The following is a 21,577-nucleotide window of genomic DNA, read 5'->3' as shown; positions in this document are numbered from 1 at the left end:
CCATCAAGTGCCCTCCTCCTTAGTAACTGTCACCCAGTTACCCCATCTCCTCACCCACTGGAATTAGTGTATTTTTAACTTTAAATAGAGAAGATCGCATAGATTAAAAAGAAAAAAGAACCAGAAATACATGTTTGAAATATAATAATAATTTGGATTTTTTTTACTAAAGGATTCTTTTAGCATAGCTAATGTTTTTCTTGAAGAATAGTATGTCTAAATGCTTTCAGTTTGAGTTCATTAAACACAAAAAAGATAAGTATCAAAGAATCCTTATTCTAAATTGTTACAGATTTTGTTGGATGTGCCTACTGTGATCATTAGTTGTCATGTACCTAGCTGTTCATGTAATTCAGCATGTGCACAGGTATTCATTAGCAAATACCAGTCACAGTTCTTCTCTTCACTAAGTCTACACTGTAACCTGCTGCTGTGCTCGTTTCCCAGGTTATGTTGTGTGGCATGCAGGAAGTTGATTTGGCAGATTGGCAGAGAAATACTGTTTATCGACATTATACAAGAAACAGCAAGCAAATCATTTGGTTTTGGCAGGTATTTGCTTTTTTTATCTTTCTAAAACAAAGGGTTCAAAGAAAATGTTTTCTCGTGAGACAGTGGTTTAAAAAACAGTTCATTTTTAAAATTGACACTGCCTTTGGACTTGGTTTTTAGTCTTTGAATTATAAAATCAGAAGTTGAATATGTGAACATTTGTTAAATGAGTTTCCATTGCTTATTTTGATGGTCTTTCCTAAGTGGGAAAATGAATGATGGAATCTTCTTTAAGTAGTAATTTAATGGTAATATTTGCAGACATAGCATGTTTTTTCTGGTAGTATCAAAGTAGTTTATAAATTCTACTTAATTCTAGAAGTAAATGAGGAAGTATGTTTTGTTTTTTGTTTGCTTTTTAAGCCCGTGTGGGGCTTGAACTCAACGTCCCTGAGACCAAGACCTGAGCTGAGATCAAGAGTCAGGTGCTTAACCATCTGAGCACCCCCCCAAGCACCCCACTAGTATGTTTTTTTAATGAGAAAGTCAGTGTAGATATAGATACTTAATTCCTCAGGTGTGATAATATATATGCTAGGGAATTAGGGTAGTCTAAAGGATAATGCCCAAGAAGGACTTCTTTTTTCTTTCCTTCCCTTACTTCCTTTCTTTTGTTGGTGTTTTAGCTTAAACTGTAGTAGGGTGGTCTTATCCAAATGCTGCATGCTAATCTTGAAGCACATTTTATTAGATTTTGTGTGTTTGAGAATTTCAAATCTCTAAGCCCAAGGATATTCTTCACAAAAATCCACTACTTGAGATTTATTTGAGCAATTTAGTGACTGAACTTGTAGTTTATGTATGCTGAACTGTCATTTTCAGATGAAAACTAAGCCTGAGATTTTGTTTAATACTAGAGAAAGACTTTCCAGAAGTGGAATCTTTTGATAAGGATATGTCATTTATTTATTAACAATTTAAAGAAGTGTAGAAACTTCTAGAAATTTATAGGTATACTTCAACATATGCAAAATGGCACATACTAGATAGATTATTTATTGCACTACTATTGGTATACTAACAGAGACTTGAAATATCTAAATGTCCATTGGGAGGGGACTAAGTATATAAATTATATAACTGTTCTGTAATTCTGTACATTGTAATCATTCTTTTACTTTTTTAATGGAAATTAACAAAAATATTGGAGAATGAGATGTTTCAGTACAATTTTAAGGGAAGAGGAAGGTGTGTATATACTATGCTATTGGGCTAAAAGGAAAATTTATATTCTGTGTATTCAAAATGTATGCTGGAACAGCCGATTCCTGAACAACAAGGGTTTGAATTGTTCCAGCTACTTATACATGGATTTTTTTACAGCACAGTACTATAAATGTATTTTCCTTATGATTTTCTTAGTAACATTTTTTTTCTCTAGCATATTTTACTGTAAGAATATAGTATATAATACATATACAGAATATGTGTTGTTCATCAGTATGGCTTCTGGTCAGCAATATAGGTCATTAATTAAGTTTTGGGGAGTCAAAAGTTGTATGTGGATTTTCCTGAGATTTCAACTGCACGGGGTAGGGGTCAGCGCCTCTAACCCCTGCGTTGTTCAAGGGTCAACTGTATACCAATACATCATCTCTGAAAAGGTAGAGAAAAAACTGGTCGCAAGGTGTGAGAGCTGCTCTTGATGCTGTACCTTTTAAACAAAGGATGCCTGGCTGGCTCATTTGGTGAGAGCATGTGACTCTTGATCATAGAGTTTACAAAAAATAATAAATGAATAAAATAAAAAGTAGGAATAAGTCCATTTTCAAGCCTAAAATACCTGAATTGCATCACATACAGAACCTATGTGGGTATTTATAATCTTTCTAGGCTCTTTATTAGCTTCTTCACTCTTCATATTCTTGGACTTTTCCTTGAACATTTGTGTCTGTACCTGAGGAGCTTGAACTTTGGGCCATGTGAATCCAAATGAGTAGTTGTGTTTTCCAGATTGGGTTTGTTTTAGGAAAAGAGTTGGTTTATGCCAGACGTGGTAATAAGCTCTGTTTCTTGTGTCTTGATGAAATGTGTACCCTAACACAGTTCTATGCAGAAATGTTTTTGGTCTTATATTAGCACTTTTTGTCTTCCCCTTACCCAAAGTATATTTTTGTTTACTTTTCATAAATTTTATCTTCTAAGATGCACTTCTGCTCTCAGACTGCTCCGTAAGTTCCCCTGCCTTCTGCTACAGATACTCAGACTAATTCAAATCTATATTCCACCACATTACACATTTGCATCCCTCTTTGAAAAGATAGTAAATGAACTAAATAGTCTAACAAAATGCATAGTTTAAGTTTTCAAGTATGCAGAATCCGAAGAGTCAAGAAAATAGTTATAGTGGGAGAAAATATTGCAAACTGTTGAGAGTGGCGATTTGAAGTGTTCGTTAGTTTTTGGTAGCTTATAAAGAGAGGAGGGTAGTTGACTCGGGTCAGGATAATGGGTTAGAGCTCAGGAGACCAAGTGTTCTGCCGCTTAGCAGCAGTTTGAGAAAGACCAAGTGTTTTATCTCTAGGTGTCTGTTGTTTGCCTGCGTGCATGTACACTGGGGATGCCAAGGACGGTACCTGTGTCCTTGTCCTGGTGCAGGAGCTAAACACACCAAGAGCATAGGGCACAGCTGGGCAGCAGCCCTCACTAGGTGACTGCTGTCGTAATGAACGGCATCTGTCCTGGTTACCTCTCAGTGGTAGAACCTTTTGAAGCCTCCCATTTCCCTCTCTGTGAGGTGGACATAAGAAGAGTAGTAGCCAACCAGTGGTGTCCTCGTGAGGATAAACTGAAGATTCATGATGTACTTCACATATGCCTCACCTTAATAAATTCTTGAAGAAATATAATAATTTAAGTGTCTACTATTTTAATTATTAGATTATTTTATATTAAAGTAAATTTGGTTTTATTACACAGTTTGTGAAGGAGACAGACAATGAAGTGAGGATGCGACTATTACAGTTTGTCACTGGAACCTGCCGGTTACCTCTAGGAGGATTTGCTGAGCTCATGGGTAAATGCAGTTTTACTGCAGTTTCTCTGTAGATAGTTTTGTGATAATAATGGCGTTTAGACCTAAACCAGACTTGAATCTAAGGAGTATTCTTCTATGCTCTCTCTAGGGCATCTACGAGAAGAAAGACTAATTAATAGTTAATACCAAGTACATTTATAAGACAGAAATGAAGCTGCTTACATAGTCTGGCTGGCCAGTGCTTTTGCTCCTTAGGGTGATTGTGAAGGGAGCAAAATTCTTTAGAGCTACTTCTTTTTCCACTGATTCAAATCGTATATTGCTGGATTTCTGCAGCAATAAGAAGCTTCTCTAGGCAGAAGTGATTTACATTTTATTCCGTATTAGTCATAGGACTATGTGACGTATTCTGTTATATAACTAGTTGTTAAAACCAAAAAGTTTAAAGGACCAGATAAATTTTGTCTTATTTTCCTGGTTTAGGAAGTAATGGGCCTCAAAAATTTTGCATTGAAAAAGTTGGCAAAGACACCTGGTTACCAAGAAGCCACACATGGTAAGTTCAAGAATCCTAAATAAGAAGGTGAAAGTCAGAGAATCTTTAATATGTAAGACCCAGTATAAGTTCTTATTCATTAAAGTAGCTAGAATTTCAGTTTTTAGAACAGACTAATATGGCATTCTGTAACTGAACACTTTGGAATGATTTCTGTACTTGGTTAATATACTGAGAAATGTATCCATTGATTAAACAGTTATTTAGAACAACTACTATGAAAAAAAAAAACCTACTATGTATAAAGAAGATTGAAGTGCTCCCAGCCTTTTATGAAGTTTGCACTCCATTAGGGGAAGGGAACACAAACGACAAGTCAACTAGTTGAAAACTAAGAAGGCCCTTCAAAGGAAATAAAGAAGATGCTATAAAAAACTGAAGGGAACCTCCTCTAGATTGTGTGATCAGGGAGATTTCTCAGAAACAACGTTTGGGTTTGATAAATAGCATACTGCGGGAACAAAAGGAAAAGTGCATTCTTTGTACAGAGACATTTCTATAGACCTTGAAGTAAGAAATTGCTTTTCAGGGAAATTAAAGATGACTGGTATGACTTGAATTTAGTGAATGAGGGAAGAGAAGGATAAAAATTTTTGGAATGTAAGCAGGCACTAAATTATGTAGGGCCTTGTAGGCTGTTATAAGGAACTTGGGTTTAACTCTAAGGGCAGTTAGAAGCCTTTGAAGAGCTTTAAATAGCAACTAATGAGATTCAGGAAAAACCACTCAGGCAACAGAGGAGGAATTAGATTCAAGACTGAAGGCTGGGAGATTAGTTAACAGCAGTGTTAAGAGTCAAAAGCTGAGCATTGCTTAGGTGGTATGTGGTTCCTTCAGGAGGTCAGAACCACTTTCACACTAAGCAGTTATTTGCCTTTTTATTATTTTGACACTTGCACTTATAGTGCAGAAGCAACAGTGGGTAAAAATGCTGTGCCTCAGCACAAATCAAGGCAGTGGCACCAAAATGCCATCTCCATTCTTTAGCATCTCACCCCTGCGGTTTACAGAAAAGGGGTGGGGGAGCCAATCTCTTTTAAGATTATTCTTTACGAAGAAGTGAAGAGTGATTAGATCTTGATGCTTGAATATCTTTTTAATATTCTGTAAGACAAAATGGGAAGCCTGCATGAAGCACTTACACACACCAGAGAATTGTGGTTGTCTTGAGGGGAAGGCTCTTTGGCAGTTGAGCTGAAAGCTGAACCAGCTTGCTTTTTTAATGAAACATTGTTTGCCAATCCTACCTTTCAAGTAAAAACTGTTTACCTGGCAGACATTTTCTTGAAAAGTAGTGAAGTTATCAGTAGCTTATCACTTCAAGGAAAACAACTGACAGCATTTGTAGGCAACGATGAAAGTTGAGGTTTCAAGCAAAAATTAAAATTTGGGAAAACCTGTATAGACCAACCACCATGAGCTTGAAAGCTTCCCGGACTTATCTGATATTGGTGGTATTATTAACAAATGTGATCTTTTCTTTCTATTACATAATTAACTGTCAACATTTGGAAATACTTTATAACTTGGTGAACCATTATTTTGAAATGACCAATGCATGATATTACAAACCCGTGCATGGGTAAAAGATCTATTCAAAGTACAAGATAAACCACTGGATTTTATGTAAAAAAGGTGGAAAAAGTTCTCTGATATGATGTCAGAGCCCATATTATGTGTTACTTTGTCAAACGTAATATCTAAGAATAATAGCAGCTACCTGAAAAAAATGAGATGACTGGAGTACATCTGTTTTCTAACTGCATATCTGTGGGAACAAATTTTCATAAACTTCATATAGTGCAACAAAATAAATGCACACAAGGATAGCAGAAACTAGGTATCTTCCATTAAGCTAGACATTAAAAAGATTTGCAAAAATAATAAAACAAGGTCACTCTTTGTATTATTTTTTGAAAAGTTTTTCTTTTCATAAAAATAAGTTTATTTCAAAAGGATTTTCTCAATTTTAACTTCTATTACAGTAAATATCAAACATAATTGATATAAACAAAGCTCTTTGGGATTCTCAATATTTTAAAGTGTGAAAAGGGATCATAACCTAAAAAAAATTTGAGAACACCAGCCTAGATTAAATTGATGAATCCAAAAGAGAATTCTTGAGGCAGGGGAGAGTTCATAACCAAAGGAGATAGTTCTTCAAGAAAGATGAAAAGAATTGGGACGCTGAGTACGAATTAAGGAATTGGCCTCTAATAAAAACAAACACTTCCTTTATTGTAATAGAAAAAGAAACGGTGGACTTTAAACTATAGAGGTGTTTTTTTTTTTGTATTTTTTTTTTATTGGAGTTCGATTTGCCAACATATAGAAACTATAGAGTTAATCACTATTGGTTTCTGTTTTCTCGAAGTACAAGGTGAGGTCACTGGCTAAGAATGAAAAAAGTAAAAACTTTTGAGGAGAAAGAATGAGCTGTCAGAGTAGGCAAGTATTTACCAGAGAAATATGGCTGAGAATGCTGCCATATTGGACTGCCCTCTAGGATCTTTATAAAGTAATGCCAGTCTGTCTCACTTTAGGAGTCTTCCTTCCAGTAATTTTCAGCTGTTAAGGCCCAAGGAATGAAAAACTAGAGGGCTGAATTAATGAAGTGTTCGAGCTTTGATTAGTAGGTTCTAAAGTGGGAGAGACAAGGATTTAAAAGTATTTGCAAGGTAGTCCTGCGTTACAGGGCTGGGCTGTGGATTAAGTACAAAGTAAGGATAGAAGAGTGAGGACAGGCATGGGTGGTGAGAAAGATAGGGGCTAATAGATTGCCATTTCAATTGAAGGAAGCTGGAAAAACGAAATAAGAGTTTTTAATTAGAAATTTCCTTTCCTGGTGATGACAAGGTTCAAAGTGTTATCTTGAAGTCAGTAACTTCAGTAGAGGAATAGGTCGCTGAAACGGAGAACTGGGAGGCCATGCATGGGTGTTGGGTATCATCCAAGTGAATGGGAGGAAGACACAAACCAGGTGCCAAAGCTTTCAGTGACTAACGAATAGGACCATGAGGTCAACAGAGGATAGAAAAGTTGAGAAAGAAGGTTGTTTGGCTAGATCGTGTGTGCCTCAGAGGAGAGAAGTTTTGTTGATTGGCCACAGGGAAATGGTAGTTTCAGACTAGCTGGATTTGTAGTTAAGGCAAGAGAGGAGTTCTTCAGACTGTAGAAAACTGCAAATCAGAAAACAGAAGTTTAGAAGATCTGAGGTGGAGGACAGGGAAGAGGTGGGGATTTAATTCAGGTCAGCGGAACGCAGTTGATCCAGAGATAATAGTTTTTAGTAGTGACTAAGGTAAGCAGTGCTACTGTCTGTGGTGAAAGTGGTGTTGATGATCCTCAGATGGAGTGCTGCTCTCACGCCCAACGCTTTGCTTACTGAGGTGGCGACTTGGATCAGGGGTTCCTCAGGCTGTCAAGTGGTACAAGCCAGCGGGGTACCGTTCGCTTAGTCCACTGGAACTAAGTTATCAGTGTCTTCCCTTCTTATCGATCAATAGAAGTAGAAATTTGACTCAAAGCTGGAACTAAAAGCTAAACGTAAAACATTATTCCGAAATCCACATAATAAGTGCTCAATAAAAGACAAATAGATTTTGGTATAGTCTCATCCTTTGGCTAATGTCTTAAACAGAACCCTGTTTGGGACGTTTTCAAGTAATCTACTGTCTTAGGTAGTTCAATTCATCATTTTACTAAATGCGTCAATGTTAGGAGAGCAGAGCAGACTGCCCCTCATGGGTTTTAGAATCTAATGGAAGAAACCAATCAATCATAATACAGAGTAAATTATGTCTAAGATGCTCAAGGAGAATTATTTGTAGTCCAAAAGTTGTAGCATCTGGAATGATTCTTAGTGCATATTATTTTCACGGGCAGAAAAAGTATTCTAGATCATGAGAGCCGTAAGAACATGTCACAAGACAGAGGAGTGTGTGGCGCTTGGAGAACATGAACTCCCAGAGCCTAGTCAGCTTCCTGGCCCCGTACCTTTAATCCATACTAATCAGAAGCAGCAGAGGCCTTTTTTGTTTTCATTTTTTAAATGAAACACTTCACGAGTTTGCCTGTCATCCCTATGCAGGGGCCCCGCTAATCTCATTGTTCCATTTTTAGTATACGTGCTAAGCAGGCACAGCAAAGAGGAAGTATCTGGGAGTGAACGAAGGCCAGAGATTCAGGAGGATGACTGAATCTGACGACGACTCTACGTGAAAGATGTTAAGAACTAGAAAGGAACAGGTGGTCTTAGTATGTAGGAGTCCACTGAAAGATTCTTCTCTTGACCTCTGCTCAGTGTACCGTGAAGCAGGGAGGGGTACATGGGCTGCTTAAATGACTACCGTTTAATATATTTAAGAGAATAACACGGTTTGAGGAAAACACCATTTTAATTGACTGTCTCGTTTCCAGAGGTTCTTGATTATCAGGTTTCCTGACTCTTACCTGGGAGTTGGGGCGAGGGCAGATGGGAGCGGTAGCAGGGAACCTGGATAATCGGTAACCTTCCATATGAGAAATGAACATGAGAACTGCCTTAACTACATTAGAGCTATTTCACTAGACATTTAGTGTGTCCAGTCCAGCTAAATGCAGCACAGGGAATTCCTTGGAGTCTGGCAGGAATGGAAAGACAAAAAGTGTGTATTTATTGGCTCTCTCCACCCCAAAATGTAAGTAAACTCCTGAGGATTAGGGACTGTAGTTTATCACTCTGCATCACCAGCTCCTGGAAATACACCTAATAGATTCTTAATAACTGGTAAGTGAATGAAAGAAATGAAAGAATCTTAAAAACCCAGAAGTTATGGGGAGTTGTCATAACTAATAATTACAACTTTCTCTGGGAAATGTCAAAAAAGTATACTTTTATGAATGTTTTCATTTCAGTAGCTCGCCATAAGAAGTCTGTATATGGTAATATAGTAGTGAATGGTTAGAATACTTCTGGCAAAATCTTTGTAACTTCCACTATCCATTTAGTTTTGCAAATGTGCTTTAAGAATTATTTTATTAGAAATTTTTAGAGTCTGTTTTATTGAAAACACATCTGTTTTTGTTTTTGTTCAGTTTTAATCGCTTGGATCTACCACCATATAAGAGTTATGAACAACTAAAGGAAAAACTTCTTTTTGCAATAGAAGAGACAGAGGGATTTGGACAAGAATGAATGTGGCTTCTTGTCTTGGAGGAGCTCTTGCATTTAAATACCCCAGCCAAGAAAAATTGCACAGTGTATATAAGCTGTTCATTCTGTACAGTGAATTTTCTGAACCTCTCAAAGTATAAATGTTTTCCGTTCTTCCACAGAAATATGCAAAACAGTCCATCCTTTTCTACTTTATTTATTGTTCCCTTGAAGTGACTGACCAGGAAAAAGACCAACCTTAAATTTTGAAGCAAGCAAGAGACTTTATTAAAAATAAGTATATATCTATATAAGCATATATGATTGTGGCTCTAGTTTTATAGAGCTCCGAGTATATTACAGGACAGCCGTTCATTCAGAAATAATCTGGATTTGCTTTACCTTGTTTCTATTATCCAGAGGACAAAGTACAAATTGCTTCATGACCTTCTCCCTTATGTAACACCTCCTGCCGGTGTTTACTTTGCATGGCTGTTCAGGAAGGTATTAAGGGCTTAGGCCACATCTTACTTTGAGTATGAAAAAAAAATGCTGCTGGCTTTTCTGAAGACAGGCATTTGGACCTGTCAATTTGTTTTAAATAAATACAATAGTTGAAAATTTTCCCTCTTTGCTACATCACTAACAAAGTAATGAATGAAACCATAAAGCACATGTAAGTCGTACACTAGATCCAATGCCATTTAGTTCATTATAGAGATTGCAAAGAATTCATGAAGCAGCAAAGAGGCTTGTTTACATGTTACTTTGGGATGCTAGGTATTTGTGGAGTCAAGAAATCAGGTACTCATGTACTTTTAAGTCTGTGATGTTCTTTAATTCAGAATAAATTGACGCAGTTTGATACTTAGGAACATATAATAAGGTAATATGAATGAACATTTTCACTTTTGGTTAAGAGTTTTGCTTTTATAAAACCAGATGGACTGAGGAGTTGTATAAGCATTTGAACACAAATTTATTTTCTATTAGTGTTCGTATATCTTCATTCCTCTTAAATTCATGAAAATTTTATGATCTGAATTATACAAGCATATTAAAAGATCTCTTGGTCCCAGCCCCCTTTTTACATAGATCATTATTTTTGTCCTAATAACTTTTTAATTTTTCATTATCAAGGGCATTTGCTGAACTACAAAGATATATAACAAATTAAAATCTGGTGTGAATGTTATTAATGCTATTTTAGCAAACTGGGCTTCCTTGTTAATAACAAAAATTTAAATTTCCATTTATATCATTTCAATATGCAGTGTAAATTTCGGTAAGTTAAAAATCTTTTTATAACCATGAACAGACATCTTAAAATGTTCTCTGTAACATATTTAACTAAGTACATGTGGAAAATACTAGTATACAATTTCCCTAAACAGTTTTTGTTTTGCCAAAATTTTATTTTTCTACATATTAGATTGTGTTCTGCACTTCTATTCAAAGTTCGTAGTAAAGATGAAATAAAGGCAGTGATCCACTATGTTGAATAGACTCCTTTCCCAAATCCTAATCTGACACCGGGCTATTTTGAAGCATAAAGAATTAAAAACAAATACTAATACTAACGTATATGACATCATGTGATAGAGGTGACCAGCCTTCAAAAGGGCTACTTAAGTTACACCGTAGAAAGCACCACTACTCAATTTTGCCATGACATGACCGAGGTTGTTGATGAACACCATTCAGTGGCAGGGACAGTGTGAGAATGCCACTTAGCAAGCAGACCTGCCTGAAGACGGGAGGCTCTCGGGCTGCTGGTCCCCTCTCCTCACTTCAGGTAAGAACTTACTGTTCGCCCGTGGAGGCCATGCGGAGCCCACACAGGCCAAGGCAGCTTCCTGAGGAAGCCTGTTTGGAAGAACCCAGGGCCTCTACCTTTCCACCCCAAGGACAGAATCCAGGCCTCCAGGCAGGGTCTGTTGTCTTGATTCGTATATTCAGTGGCTGTGAGAGAAACCAAAATGTGGGCCACCTCTCACCTTCTCGCTTTTCCCATCCTTGTCCTGTGCTGGGCTAGACAGGCTCACTGTGTCTGAAATGAAGACACAGGCAAGAGAATGAGGCTTGGAAACAGACTCCTATTGTTCCTTCATTTCAGCGACACCCAACTCCCCACCGCCACCACCACCAAAGGAAGCCCAGGGAATGGGTCACAGGCACAACACAGGCTCAGTCAGACCAGTTTTCTGTCTTCCCAGGAAAGCAGCTATACGTGGCTTTTGAGTGCTTCCTGGGCAGTTTGAAGCAGAGCTGAGGAAACCTTTTACCACGCCGCCCCTCGTTAACCACCTGCCTGCCCTCTTTAAAACTAGATGGGCTGATAGGGGTGAAAACTAGTGATAAGGGTCAAAATACCATTTAGCAACACTGCTTCCGTTAAAAATGACCCCTGACTGGGAAGTTTATCTGGACTGGGAACTCTCCAGACTCTGGATAATAAACCGTACCTTTGGATTTCCCAGAGGAAACCCGTAATTGATGTCCCTTAGGAGGTCCCTGAGCTGGGAGCTGGGTGCATGCTCCGCTACAGACTGCTGCTGTGAGGAGTCCTCACGGGGACTTGCTGGCCAGTTGCGGTTCCTTCTTACCGCCTCCTCCGTAAGCCTGTTAGACTTGAGTCTGGATGTTTGCTGCACCCTGCGGATACTGCAGAAGTCCGAAGTCTCCTCAGTGAAATATGTAGATGAGAGGACAAAGGTTGTCTTAAAAACACTCCCCAGTTTTCTCAATCTCTGAACTTAAAGAGCCAGATGAGGTAAAAATGGGGAATTGGTCTGTCTTTAGGGGAAAACCCAGACCTTATCAGGAGCCTTCTACTTTTTGAAGCTCCTCTGTACTGAGTGTATATTCCTCACTCCTAGGACAACACAGTTCACTGTTCTGAGCAGTGCAATGGGTCAGACCAGGGCATTCATTAAAATAATCCCACGGCCCTTGCCAGAGTAATCCACTCCTCCTAGTTTTTCTTCCCCGTAATGCCCAGGCACACACGATCCAAAATAGGTTGTATGGTGAACACCACAGGAAATCAAAGAATATTCCTCAAATAATATAATAGCAATATAGTAGCAAAAATGTACGACTCAAAAAGTGGCATCTCCTGAATTCCAAATTCTCTCCCCCAAATCTCAACTAAGAACACAGATAATAGCATTTAGAAGAAGTATTTACTGATACAGTAAGTCCTCTGCATTCTTTCCTTACAACTCTAAGATTGGGGTTTGCCCTCTGTTGTAATGATGCTTGTTTTAGAGATAAGAAAATATCTTCATTTTTATGAAGGCCACATAAGCTAGTTCACAGGCTATGATTTAACCATTCGATTGGGAAAACTTTCCTAAGAAGTTAACGGAAAGCTTTCGGATTTTCTAGAGTAGCCACTTTCCAAATCCAGATTTATTCTCAATCCTGAAAAGGGAACTTGTTCACAGGGTGAGGTGCTTCACCCGTCACCCATAGCCCATGTCTGTAATATGTTTAGAAGAGAGAATGCTATAAACTCGGTTCACCTGCATGTGAGGGGGAGTAAGCGTCTCAAACTAGCAGTCACATCCGCAACACACAGCAGTTAAGCGGGACTGCACAGGAAGGAGAATAATGGGGCCCTTAGGGTTCGTTCCCAGAAGCAGTAGGTCTCACTGTGAATGGAGATGCCAAGAATCAGAGACAAAGTACACACCCTCAGAATCTTAGGAATGTATGTCGCGGAGAGGGGACCTATCCCTTAGTTTAAGGGGAAAAAAGGTAACAGCTCCAAAAATTAGGACCTGGCAACTGCACTCCTAGGTGTTGGTAAAACTTGTACCTGATGTTCACAGGAATCAAAGAATGGAAACAGCCTAAATGCCCTTCAGTGAATGGTTAAGTAAACGGTACACAAATGCAGGGCAATAGTGTCAGGAGTACAGACCACTCAACTACTGACGAGATTCAGAGGGTCTGAAAGGAATTCTGTCCCAACGAAAAGGCCAGTTCTCAAAAGGCTACATATTCTCTTCCATTTACATAACATTCTGGAGCAGACGCCAGGACTAGGGATGGTGGTAGAGAGGGCAAGTAGAAGAGTGTGACCCTGCAGGGATAGCACTGACCAGGGAGTTTGAGCAGTTGGTGGAATGGTTCTGTCTTGAGTGTAGCAGCAGTTAAAAAAGAAACCTGCAGGTGGGGCACCCTAGTGGCTCAGTCAAGTCTGCCTTCAGCTCAAGTCCTGCCCCTGGAGTCCTGGGACGGAGCTGCACATCAGACCCCCTGCTCAGCCAGGAGTCTGGTTCTCTTTCTCCCTCCCCACTCCCCCTGGCTTGTGCTGTTTCTCTCAAAATCTTAAAAAAAAAAAACTGCATGTGACAAAATTACATAGAACACACATAAATGAGAGCATTTAGAATTAAAATCTGAATAAGATATATGGGCCTATACCAGTTACCTGGTTTTGATACTGTACTGTAGACATCTAGGACCTCTACCTTTTGAAAAATGATTTCTACCTTTTATCCCCCCGAACTTCCTATGAATCTATAATGATTTCAAAGCAAAAAAAAAAAAAAAAAAAAAAAAAGCCTCTTTTAAAGCACTATGAAATATCAGAAGATAGCTTTATTACTGAAAGATCATTTCACAAAAACTACTTTATAGAGGTTATTCTTGAACACATCCAAACCTTTAACCTCCCATTTGATTCCTTGGTACCACTGGTAACAACAAACACACATACACAGTCACACCTCCAGAAAATATTAAAAGTCACTATAAGAGAAAACTGAAAAAGAAAATTTCAGATAAAAAATGTTCAAAACAAAAAACATTAACACAATATACTAATATGAATTAAATGTAAGTAACTACAGATACCAGAAAAATCCAAATTAGAAATTTAGAAACTGGGCAGCCCAAGTGGCTTAGCAGTTTAGTGCAGCCTTCGGCCCAGGATCGAGTCCCGCCTTTGGCTCCTCCCTTCATGAAGCCTGCTTCTCCCTCTACCTGTGTCTCTGCCACTCTCTTTCTCTCTGTGTCTCTCATTAATAAATAAATAAAATCTTTAAAAAATATTTAGAATCTTAGAACTGGACAAACTAAACTGAAATCTTTGCTGACTGAAATTGGGGGAAAAAATGGAAGAAAAACATCTCAGAAGTGAAGACAAAATCCGAAGAAGAAAACAAAAATAAGGGACATGGAAAACAAATTGAAAGAGCCAAGAAAATGAGCCAAGAGGTAAAAAGAAAAATCAGAGAAATAATTTAATAATCAGGCAAAGAAGATCTAATATACATATAATTAAAGTCACTGAATATAAGATGGAACAGTGGTTCTCAAAAGTAGGGTAAGGCAAATGTGGAATGAAGGACAGTCTAAGATAACTGGACTGGCCTCTTCAAAAAGTCCATGAATGATGGGGTAAGAAAAAAAAACAATGGGAGAACAGCTCTAGATTTCTTAAAACTAAGGCAGAAAATCAAATACAATATGTGATTAACTGGAGCCTGGTTTTTCAAAACTGTAAGGCATCCTAGGATATTTTAGAAAATATGAATATGGCTGGATATTGGAAGATGATATTGAAGAATTACTGTTAACTTTTTGTTGTGATAATGGGTTTATTTGAAGGATGTCCTTATTTTGAGATAACATGTGCTGAAGTCTTTAGGGAGGAAGTATGTTGCCTATAATAAATTTCAAAAGTTTAGAAATACACACACCCACCAGTAAAATATAGCCCAAGATTAGCAATTGAAGATGGGTATGTAGAGTCCAGGACTTTGTTTTCCTTTTTGTTTGAAAATATACATGATGACACAGAAACAGCCCACACCCGTGTAGTTCACTGTTAACAACTGTCAAATCATTTGGGGGAAAACCCACCTATGCAATGTACTCTTGATTTATCTAAGTGACATCCGAGACAATCCTTTTTCTAGAACAGTTCTGCAGTGGTGGCATCCCAGCCTCAAGTAATACTGTCCTGCCTATTTAAAACCTCTTACTTTCTATTTGACCATTGAGTTCTGTGTTCCTATCACCCTATTAGGGCAGAGAATCTGGGCTTTATCTAGTGACAAAATCAGTGCTCCACTTATGAGACTATGTCCCATTAAAAAAATCACTCCATTTTCTGTCCTCTCCTGACTTAAGTTTTTTCCTTATACAGGTTGTTTCCAAGAGCCATCATTTTACTACTTTATACCAAGAACTAGGCTCAACATCCTAACCTATTTTCACTGCACCTTCTCTGCAAGATCTCAACTTTGCATCAGTCCAATTTGACAATGCATTCCCCAAATGAAACCTCTTCCACAAAGCTCTCTTTTCTTGATCTCCCATTCTGATGTGATCCATCCTTAGAAATCCTACACCACTTTGTACTGCTGGTGTCCTAAATGTGCAATATCTCTGCCTCTGAGCCAGGGAGAGGTTTCTACCACTCTTACTGTAATTATTTCTTTTGTCTTGTCTGTGAAGAAACTTAGGATTTTGTATATTTCATCTGTCAAATGGTTATTTACACATTAAAGGAACTGAGGAAACAGCTATAGAACAGTTATGGTTTATGTATTAACTTTGTAATTTGATGAAAAGGCAATGTTTCTTAGATATTTCATGTGCTTTCTTCTCTGAAAAATTCTCAGTTCTTGTCACTGAAACCTGTGAGCAACTGGGCAGCTTCTGTCTGTATCTAAAATGGAAAAATACATGTTATAAATAAACAGTACAGCACTGATACCAACTTGCAAAATCTAAGTTCATAAAGTGGGCTGTGGTTTCTAAGAGTTCCCAAAAAACCAGGATAGCACTTTGGAAGAATAAAACTGAACAGTGACTAGGTAAGACTCTTAGAGAGCTCTTCCGAATTAGTACACATCCCTTGCCTTGTATTTTAGAAACTTATCTGATCTGTCGTGATGTGTCAAACAGGAATAAGACAGCAAGTAATTCAAAACATCTGTTGAATAGTAACTAACCACTTGCTATATGGAAATTAATAGAAACGTTAATGAATTCAATTTGAAACAAACACTACAATATACATGTAGACAAATTATGTTTTTAAATAAGTTCTTAATTCACCTTTATTTAACAGTGCCTTAATTTATTGGCGATATTTTACCTGTTTATCCTCCTCTGTGTGTGCTGGATAGTCCTTGGCTTTCATTAGCCAGAAGGCAGCAAGCTTTTTATTGTGTAACTTCAAATATGTCTTTCCTAAAAGAAGCAAGTTTTTGCTGTAGAAGTTTGGATCCACTGTACATAAAAAAGAAAAATTTATCTCAGATGAAACAGAATTGCTCGTATTTTTAAAGGCTTAATTTTTTCAGGCTAAATTCCAATAAAAAATTTGTGTGGTCAATAAAAGATTAGGCTAACTAGAATCCTCTTTTCAACTATTCTGATCTCAAAGAAATATTGGTAAAGTACATTTATTCTGTGTCCACTATGTGCCAGGCATCCTATTATAAAATTGTATTAAAATGAGAAATGTAAAGGAAATACTCCATTTAATAGATGAGAAACTGAGGTTCTTGATAGAATGTAAGCTCTATAAGGACAGATGTTTTTATTAATGTCTTTGGCTCCCTGCTATACCCTAGGTACCTAGAATAGTACCTAGAACATAACATGCATCCAATACATATTTCCTGAATGAATGAATGAAATCATGATGATATATGTACAGCTGACCCTTGAACAACACAGTTTTGAACTGCGCAGGTCCAAATATATGCAAGATTTTTCTCAATAAATACAGTAAAGTACTGTAATGGTATTTTCTCTTATTCTTAACATTTTATTTCCTCTAGCTTATTGTATTGTTGGAATATAGTTTATAATACTTGGAACATACAAAATATACTTAAAAAACTGTTATCAGACTGCCTTCTGGTCAATAGTAAGACTATTTAGTTGACTTTTAAGGGAGTCAAAAGTTATATGCAGATTTTCAATTATGCAAGGGGGTAGGCACCCCTTACTTCCTCGTTCGAGGGTCAAGTGTCCATACATTCATTTGATTAACATTTACTGAATGTAAGTTATACTTAAATATAAATTTAACAAAGACTTTGTTCTTTTGGAATTTATAATGAAGAGGAGAGACAAATGAGCATAACTAAATGTAACAGAAGAATGAAAGGAATGCTTTGACAGGTATACACATTTTAAAGTGCTATGAGAAACCAAAGAGAAGAGCAACTAACTTTAATAGGTTACATCTGGGCTGACTTGGAAACTGAATAGGATTTTAACAGAAAAGTGGAGAACATTTTTGGCTGAGGGAAAACTGAACAAAAAGCCAATGAAAGCATGGGACTGTCTCACTAGCTTCATTAATTCTTCAGTACAGATTCCTCCTATCAACCTGGGACTTTCCATATTTAAATCATACTTTTTCCTGGATATAATTTATGGTTAACTCCATTTGCTCCTTTAACCTAAAGCTGTTCTACTTCTTTTATTTGAACATATTTATGAGATGTTGTGTAGATGTACTTAAGATTTCCTTGGGACTCATTAATTTGTTTACCCAGTCATTCAACAAATTTGATAGCTTTCGTCTAAGCAATGAGGATACAAATTGTGAGCAAAACAACAAAGTCTGCATCATCCTGAATTTAGTCTTAGACGTGTCAACAAATACTCATACCATGGAATATAAGGGTCATGATGGGAGAAGTTACGGGTACTTAAGAACCTAGGAGGAGCTCCTGACCAGATATGGCCCATAAAGAAAGGCCGCCTGCTGGAACTGACCTATAGGGTAAAACCTGGAGAATGACTGGAGTTACTGACCATGTTTTTCTCAACACCCAGACCCTTAATCTCCTCTAAGGCTCTATTTTTACTTTCCAATTATGCTTCTAGGTCCCTTTGAGGAAACTTTATTCCCAGATTCATATTCCTGATCTACAAAACCTACTATCACAATAGGTAATCAGTGGAAGGCAGTAACAGAGCAAATCAGAATTATTACTAACATTCAGAAACAATTCTTTAGAAGAAATGTTTTTTTAAAAAAATGCTTTGCTATCCTAAAAGCATTTGAACAAGTCTCTCTATGAGTAGGCTCTCTAATACATTGTCTTTATTTTTTTCTAATTTTATAGAAATAGAATTGCAATGGTTTTTTTCCTGGTATATCTGGTAACATAAGCTTATGTCCTTTACTCTCCTAGTTTGTGCGATTACTATTAAAAAGGATGAACTTAGGATGGACTAGTGTCAGTTTTGCAGGGCCATTTCTTCAAAGCAAGAGTGACATGACACTTCATAAAAGACAGTATTTGCAATAAAACAAAAACTGGTCTGGTTTAAAAAGATTTCTCATTTAAATGCTTTCTGAAGAGAGAGTAAATCTTAGAAAAAAAATCAAAGATTTTTTTTTGCAGTGTGACAGTATTAGCTAGACTTATTATAATCATTTTAGAACATATGCAAATACTGACTTCTTATGCTGTACACCCGAAACTAATGTCAAATATACCTCCAAAATTTTTTAAACATTTAAATAAATGTTTCTAATCAGCTGTATAATCTTGAATAAGACAGTTAACCCATCAAAGCCTCCTCTCAAAAAGGAAGGTTGAATCATACCAAATAAACAACCATTCCAGAACTGTAGCTCTCAATTCAGTAGCAGCCTAATTCTTACTCTGGTGATCTTTACTGAATAAAGACTAAAAACTGCTTGATAATGTCTAACACAAAAAGTAGCGTTATCACAGTAAGTAAAATTTTTGTTTTAAAAATTGCTATCGTGCATAAAGCATTCACACAATTTTAACTATACTAGTATGTGAAATAGAAAAATGTTACCTTGCTCTGCCCTGTGAAAGTAGCCTAAGGCCTGTTAAAAACATAAAGAGCCCAAACATAATGAAATGAGTTAGAACAGAATCAATACTAAAAAAACATTTTCTCAAAAGTCAGGAAGTAAATTAAAACATCTTAAAGATCAATTTATTAAGAGTGAAAGTTAACATAGCAAAATTGAACATTATGAAATCATCAGAGCACAGATTACAGTATATGCATCACTTCTAGTAATAACTTGATTGCTGTTTAGAACTTGTATGGAAAAAAAAAAAAAAAGAACTTGTATGAAAGCAGCATCAAGTGCAGAGAGGAAAGAACATTATATGCAACTCAGTTACTCTGTTCTTTCTCTTTTGAAGTCATAATAGTTATAATCCATAAAAACTTGATAAAATCAAAAGCTACATTTAATATATAGGTTGTACCAATAAATTTTTTTAAAGTCCTTTGTTACTGAATTCCAACATTAAATGTTATTGTGAACCTGAAACTATTAGCTCTTTTTGTACTATTTAAACCATTTTAATACTGTATCAATTTCCTAGAAACATAACTAATTTACTATAGGAGAGTTGACTAGATTTTTCTTAGGATACATTCTTTTTAATAATAATATATATTTCCCAACTGTGTTCTAATAATGCAACTAAATATTTTTTTTATATCAAATTCTATACCGTAGACTCCCAGCAGAAAAAACAGCTCCTTGTCATGATACTAGGAAAAGTTTTTTTTTTTTAAAGATTTTATTTATGTATTCATGAGAGCCACAGAGAGAGAGAGAGAGAGAGACAGCTCCTTGTCATGATACTAGGAAAAGTTTTTTTTTTAAAGATTTTATTTATGTATTCATGAGAGCCACAGAGAGAGAGAGAGAGAGAGAGAGGCAGAGACACAGGCAGAGGGAGAAGCAGGCTCCGTTCTGGGAGCTCGACATGGAACTCAATCCCACGAACCCGGGATCAATCACATCCTAAGCCAAAGGCAGACACTCAACTGCTGAGCCACCCAGGCATCCCATAGGAAAGCTTTTTCAGTGGCATTATTTCCTTACTCTAAAAATTTTAGCAATTCAATAAGTTAACGCAAACTGTCTGACCAGAAATCCCTTTCAAATTTTATTTTCAACAAGAAAAGCAAAAGGCCTTGAAAATATGAGGGGCACCTGGGAGGCTCAGTTGGTTAGGCATCTGCCTTTGGCTCAGGTCATGATCCTAGAGTCCTGGGATCAAGTCCTGCATTAGGCTCCCTGCTCGGTGAGGAGCCTGCCACTCTCCCTGGTTCTGCTCGTTCTTGAACTCTCTAATAAAATTTTTTTTAAAAAGGGAAAATAAAATATGAGTTATGAGTCCTTCAACCCCACTTTCTCAAAAAGTTGTACTTATTCTTCCTTTAGCTATACAAATACATGATTTTCCAGGTAAATGACTGTTAGCGTGTAGAACATGTACCTAAGACAAGCTGAGGAATATCTGAATTTCTTATCCTATTTTATGACTTTTATATGGTACAGATTTCAAACAGAAAACAATGGTAGATTTTAGCCATGGGGTATTATAGCTGACAATATACCAAATCATCAGCCACTAACCTAAAAAAAAAATAAAAAAAAAAAAAAAAACCACTCACCAGTCACAGGTAATAAGTATTAAGCCTTTGTGATAATAAGGCAGTTACACTGGATAGTTAGAAATGTGCTCAAATGCCTCACTGATCAGAGCTCCAGAATGCACTGCAGTTAAGAAATCAGTACTAACTTAACAAAGGACAGCACACTACCTCCTCATAGGTGGAACTAGGAGGAGTTGCAAACAGCATTTTAGCAATTCTTCTTTGATACCAAGGCATTTCAGCAAATGTATAACACCTAGAGAGAAATAACATACACATCTCAATTGTACTTTTTCTCTTTCAGAAAACTAAGCATCTTAACTGATATAAAATTACCTTCTCCTGTTGTACGTTTAAACAATTTGCACTCTGCATAATAGCCAGTAGGTTAATATTCCCACTGAATGACTAGACACTGACTTGTATCGATCCATCAATTACAGTGTGTTCTGTGATTAAACATTAGTAAGCACCACTACTAGTAATGATAACACAGTATATATCATTCGTCACTAAGTGCTTACTCTGCTTCAGGTGCTCAGTGATTATCTCTTCCTTACAATAACTACATGAGGTAAGATCATTACCCCTGTTTTTTTATGTAAGAAAAACTAACTCAGAGAAGTTAAAAAAAAATGACAAAACTAAACATGATGTATGTATAAAAAACAATGGCAAACAACAATTTAAGTCTGCCTATTTAGGAGTGAGGCAAATGATTAACATCCAAAGGTCTTGACAACTTTCTGCTATAGGGAGGGAAAGAAGTGCTGGATCTCTGACAAGGGTCTGAACTCACTGAAGTAAACACTGACTCTATTTATCTTTACTCCCTAGCATCTGACTTAGTGACTGTCTCCCATTATTATTAGTCCACAGTAAGCATCTTGTTAGTTTAATACACTCCTTTCTCCCAAAGGATATG

The 21,577-nt window shown here is 36.9% G+C and overlaps 2 protein-coding genes and 1 pseudogene across 20 annotated transcripts in view; 1 reads left to right on the top strand and 2 right to left on the bottom strand.

The window, feature by feature from the left end:
* The window catches only part of WWP1 (WW domain containing E3 ubiquitin protein ligase 1), a 114,371-nt gene extending 103,657 nt beyond the window's left edge, over window positions 1-10,714 (top strand). For all 13 annotated transcript variants that reach the window (XM_072734366.1, XM_072734367.1, XM_072734370.1 and 10 more), the window contains 4 exons: window positions 448-552; window positions 3,472-3,568; window positions 4,013-4,085; window positions 9,162-10,714. In XM_072734366.1, the coding sequence (XP_072590467.1) occupies window positions 448-552; window positions 3,472-3,568; window positions 4,013-4,085; window positions 9,162-9,261 (375 nt within the window). In that variant the 3' untranslated portion in view covers window positions 9,262-10,714. The remainder of the gene's footprint in view (window positions 1-447; window positions 553-3,471; window positions 3,569-4,012; window positions 4,086-9,161) is intronic.
* Window positions 8,131-8,227, bottom strand: LOC112932693 (U6 spliceosomal RNA; annotated as a pseudogene).
* Window positions 10,715-13,810: 3,096 nt separating the features above from the next.
* The window catches only part of RMDN1 (regulator of microtubule dynamics 1), a 49,836-nt gene continuing 42,069 nt past the window's right edge, over window positions 13,811-21,577 (bottom strand). For 5 of the 7 annotated variants that reach the window (XM_026013221.2, XM_026013237.2, XM_026013247.2 and 2 more), the window contains 4 exons: window positions 20,821-20,908; window positions 19,042-19,072; window positions 16,340-16,473; window positions 13,811-15,907 (listed from right to left, as the gene is read on the bottom strand). In XM_026013221.2, coding sequence (XP_025869006.2) covers window positions 15,857-15,907; window positions 16,340-16,473; window positions 19,042-19,072; window positions 20,821-20,908 — 304 coding nt within the window. In that variant the 3' untranslated portion in view covers window positions 13,811-15,856. Of the gene's footprint in view, window positions 15,908-16,339; window positions 16,474-19,041; window positions 19,073-20,670; window positions 20,909-21,577 lie in introns of all 7 variants that reach the window. The other 2 variants (XR_011996590.1, XR_011996589.1) reach the window with 2 other exon arrangements.

Source organism: Vulpes vulpes, chromosome 13 (assembly GCF_048418805.1).
Source record: "Vulpes vulpes isolate BD-2025 chromosome 13, VulVul3, whole genome shotgun sequence".
NCBI classification, from domain to species: domain Eukaryota; kingdom Metazoa; phylum Chordata; class Mammalia; order Carnivora; family Canidae; genus Vulpes; species Vulpes vulpes.
The sequence above is the reverse complement of the archived record's forward strand: the minus strand, read 5'-3'. Positions and strand labels throughout refer to the sequence as shown.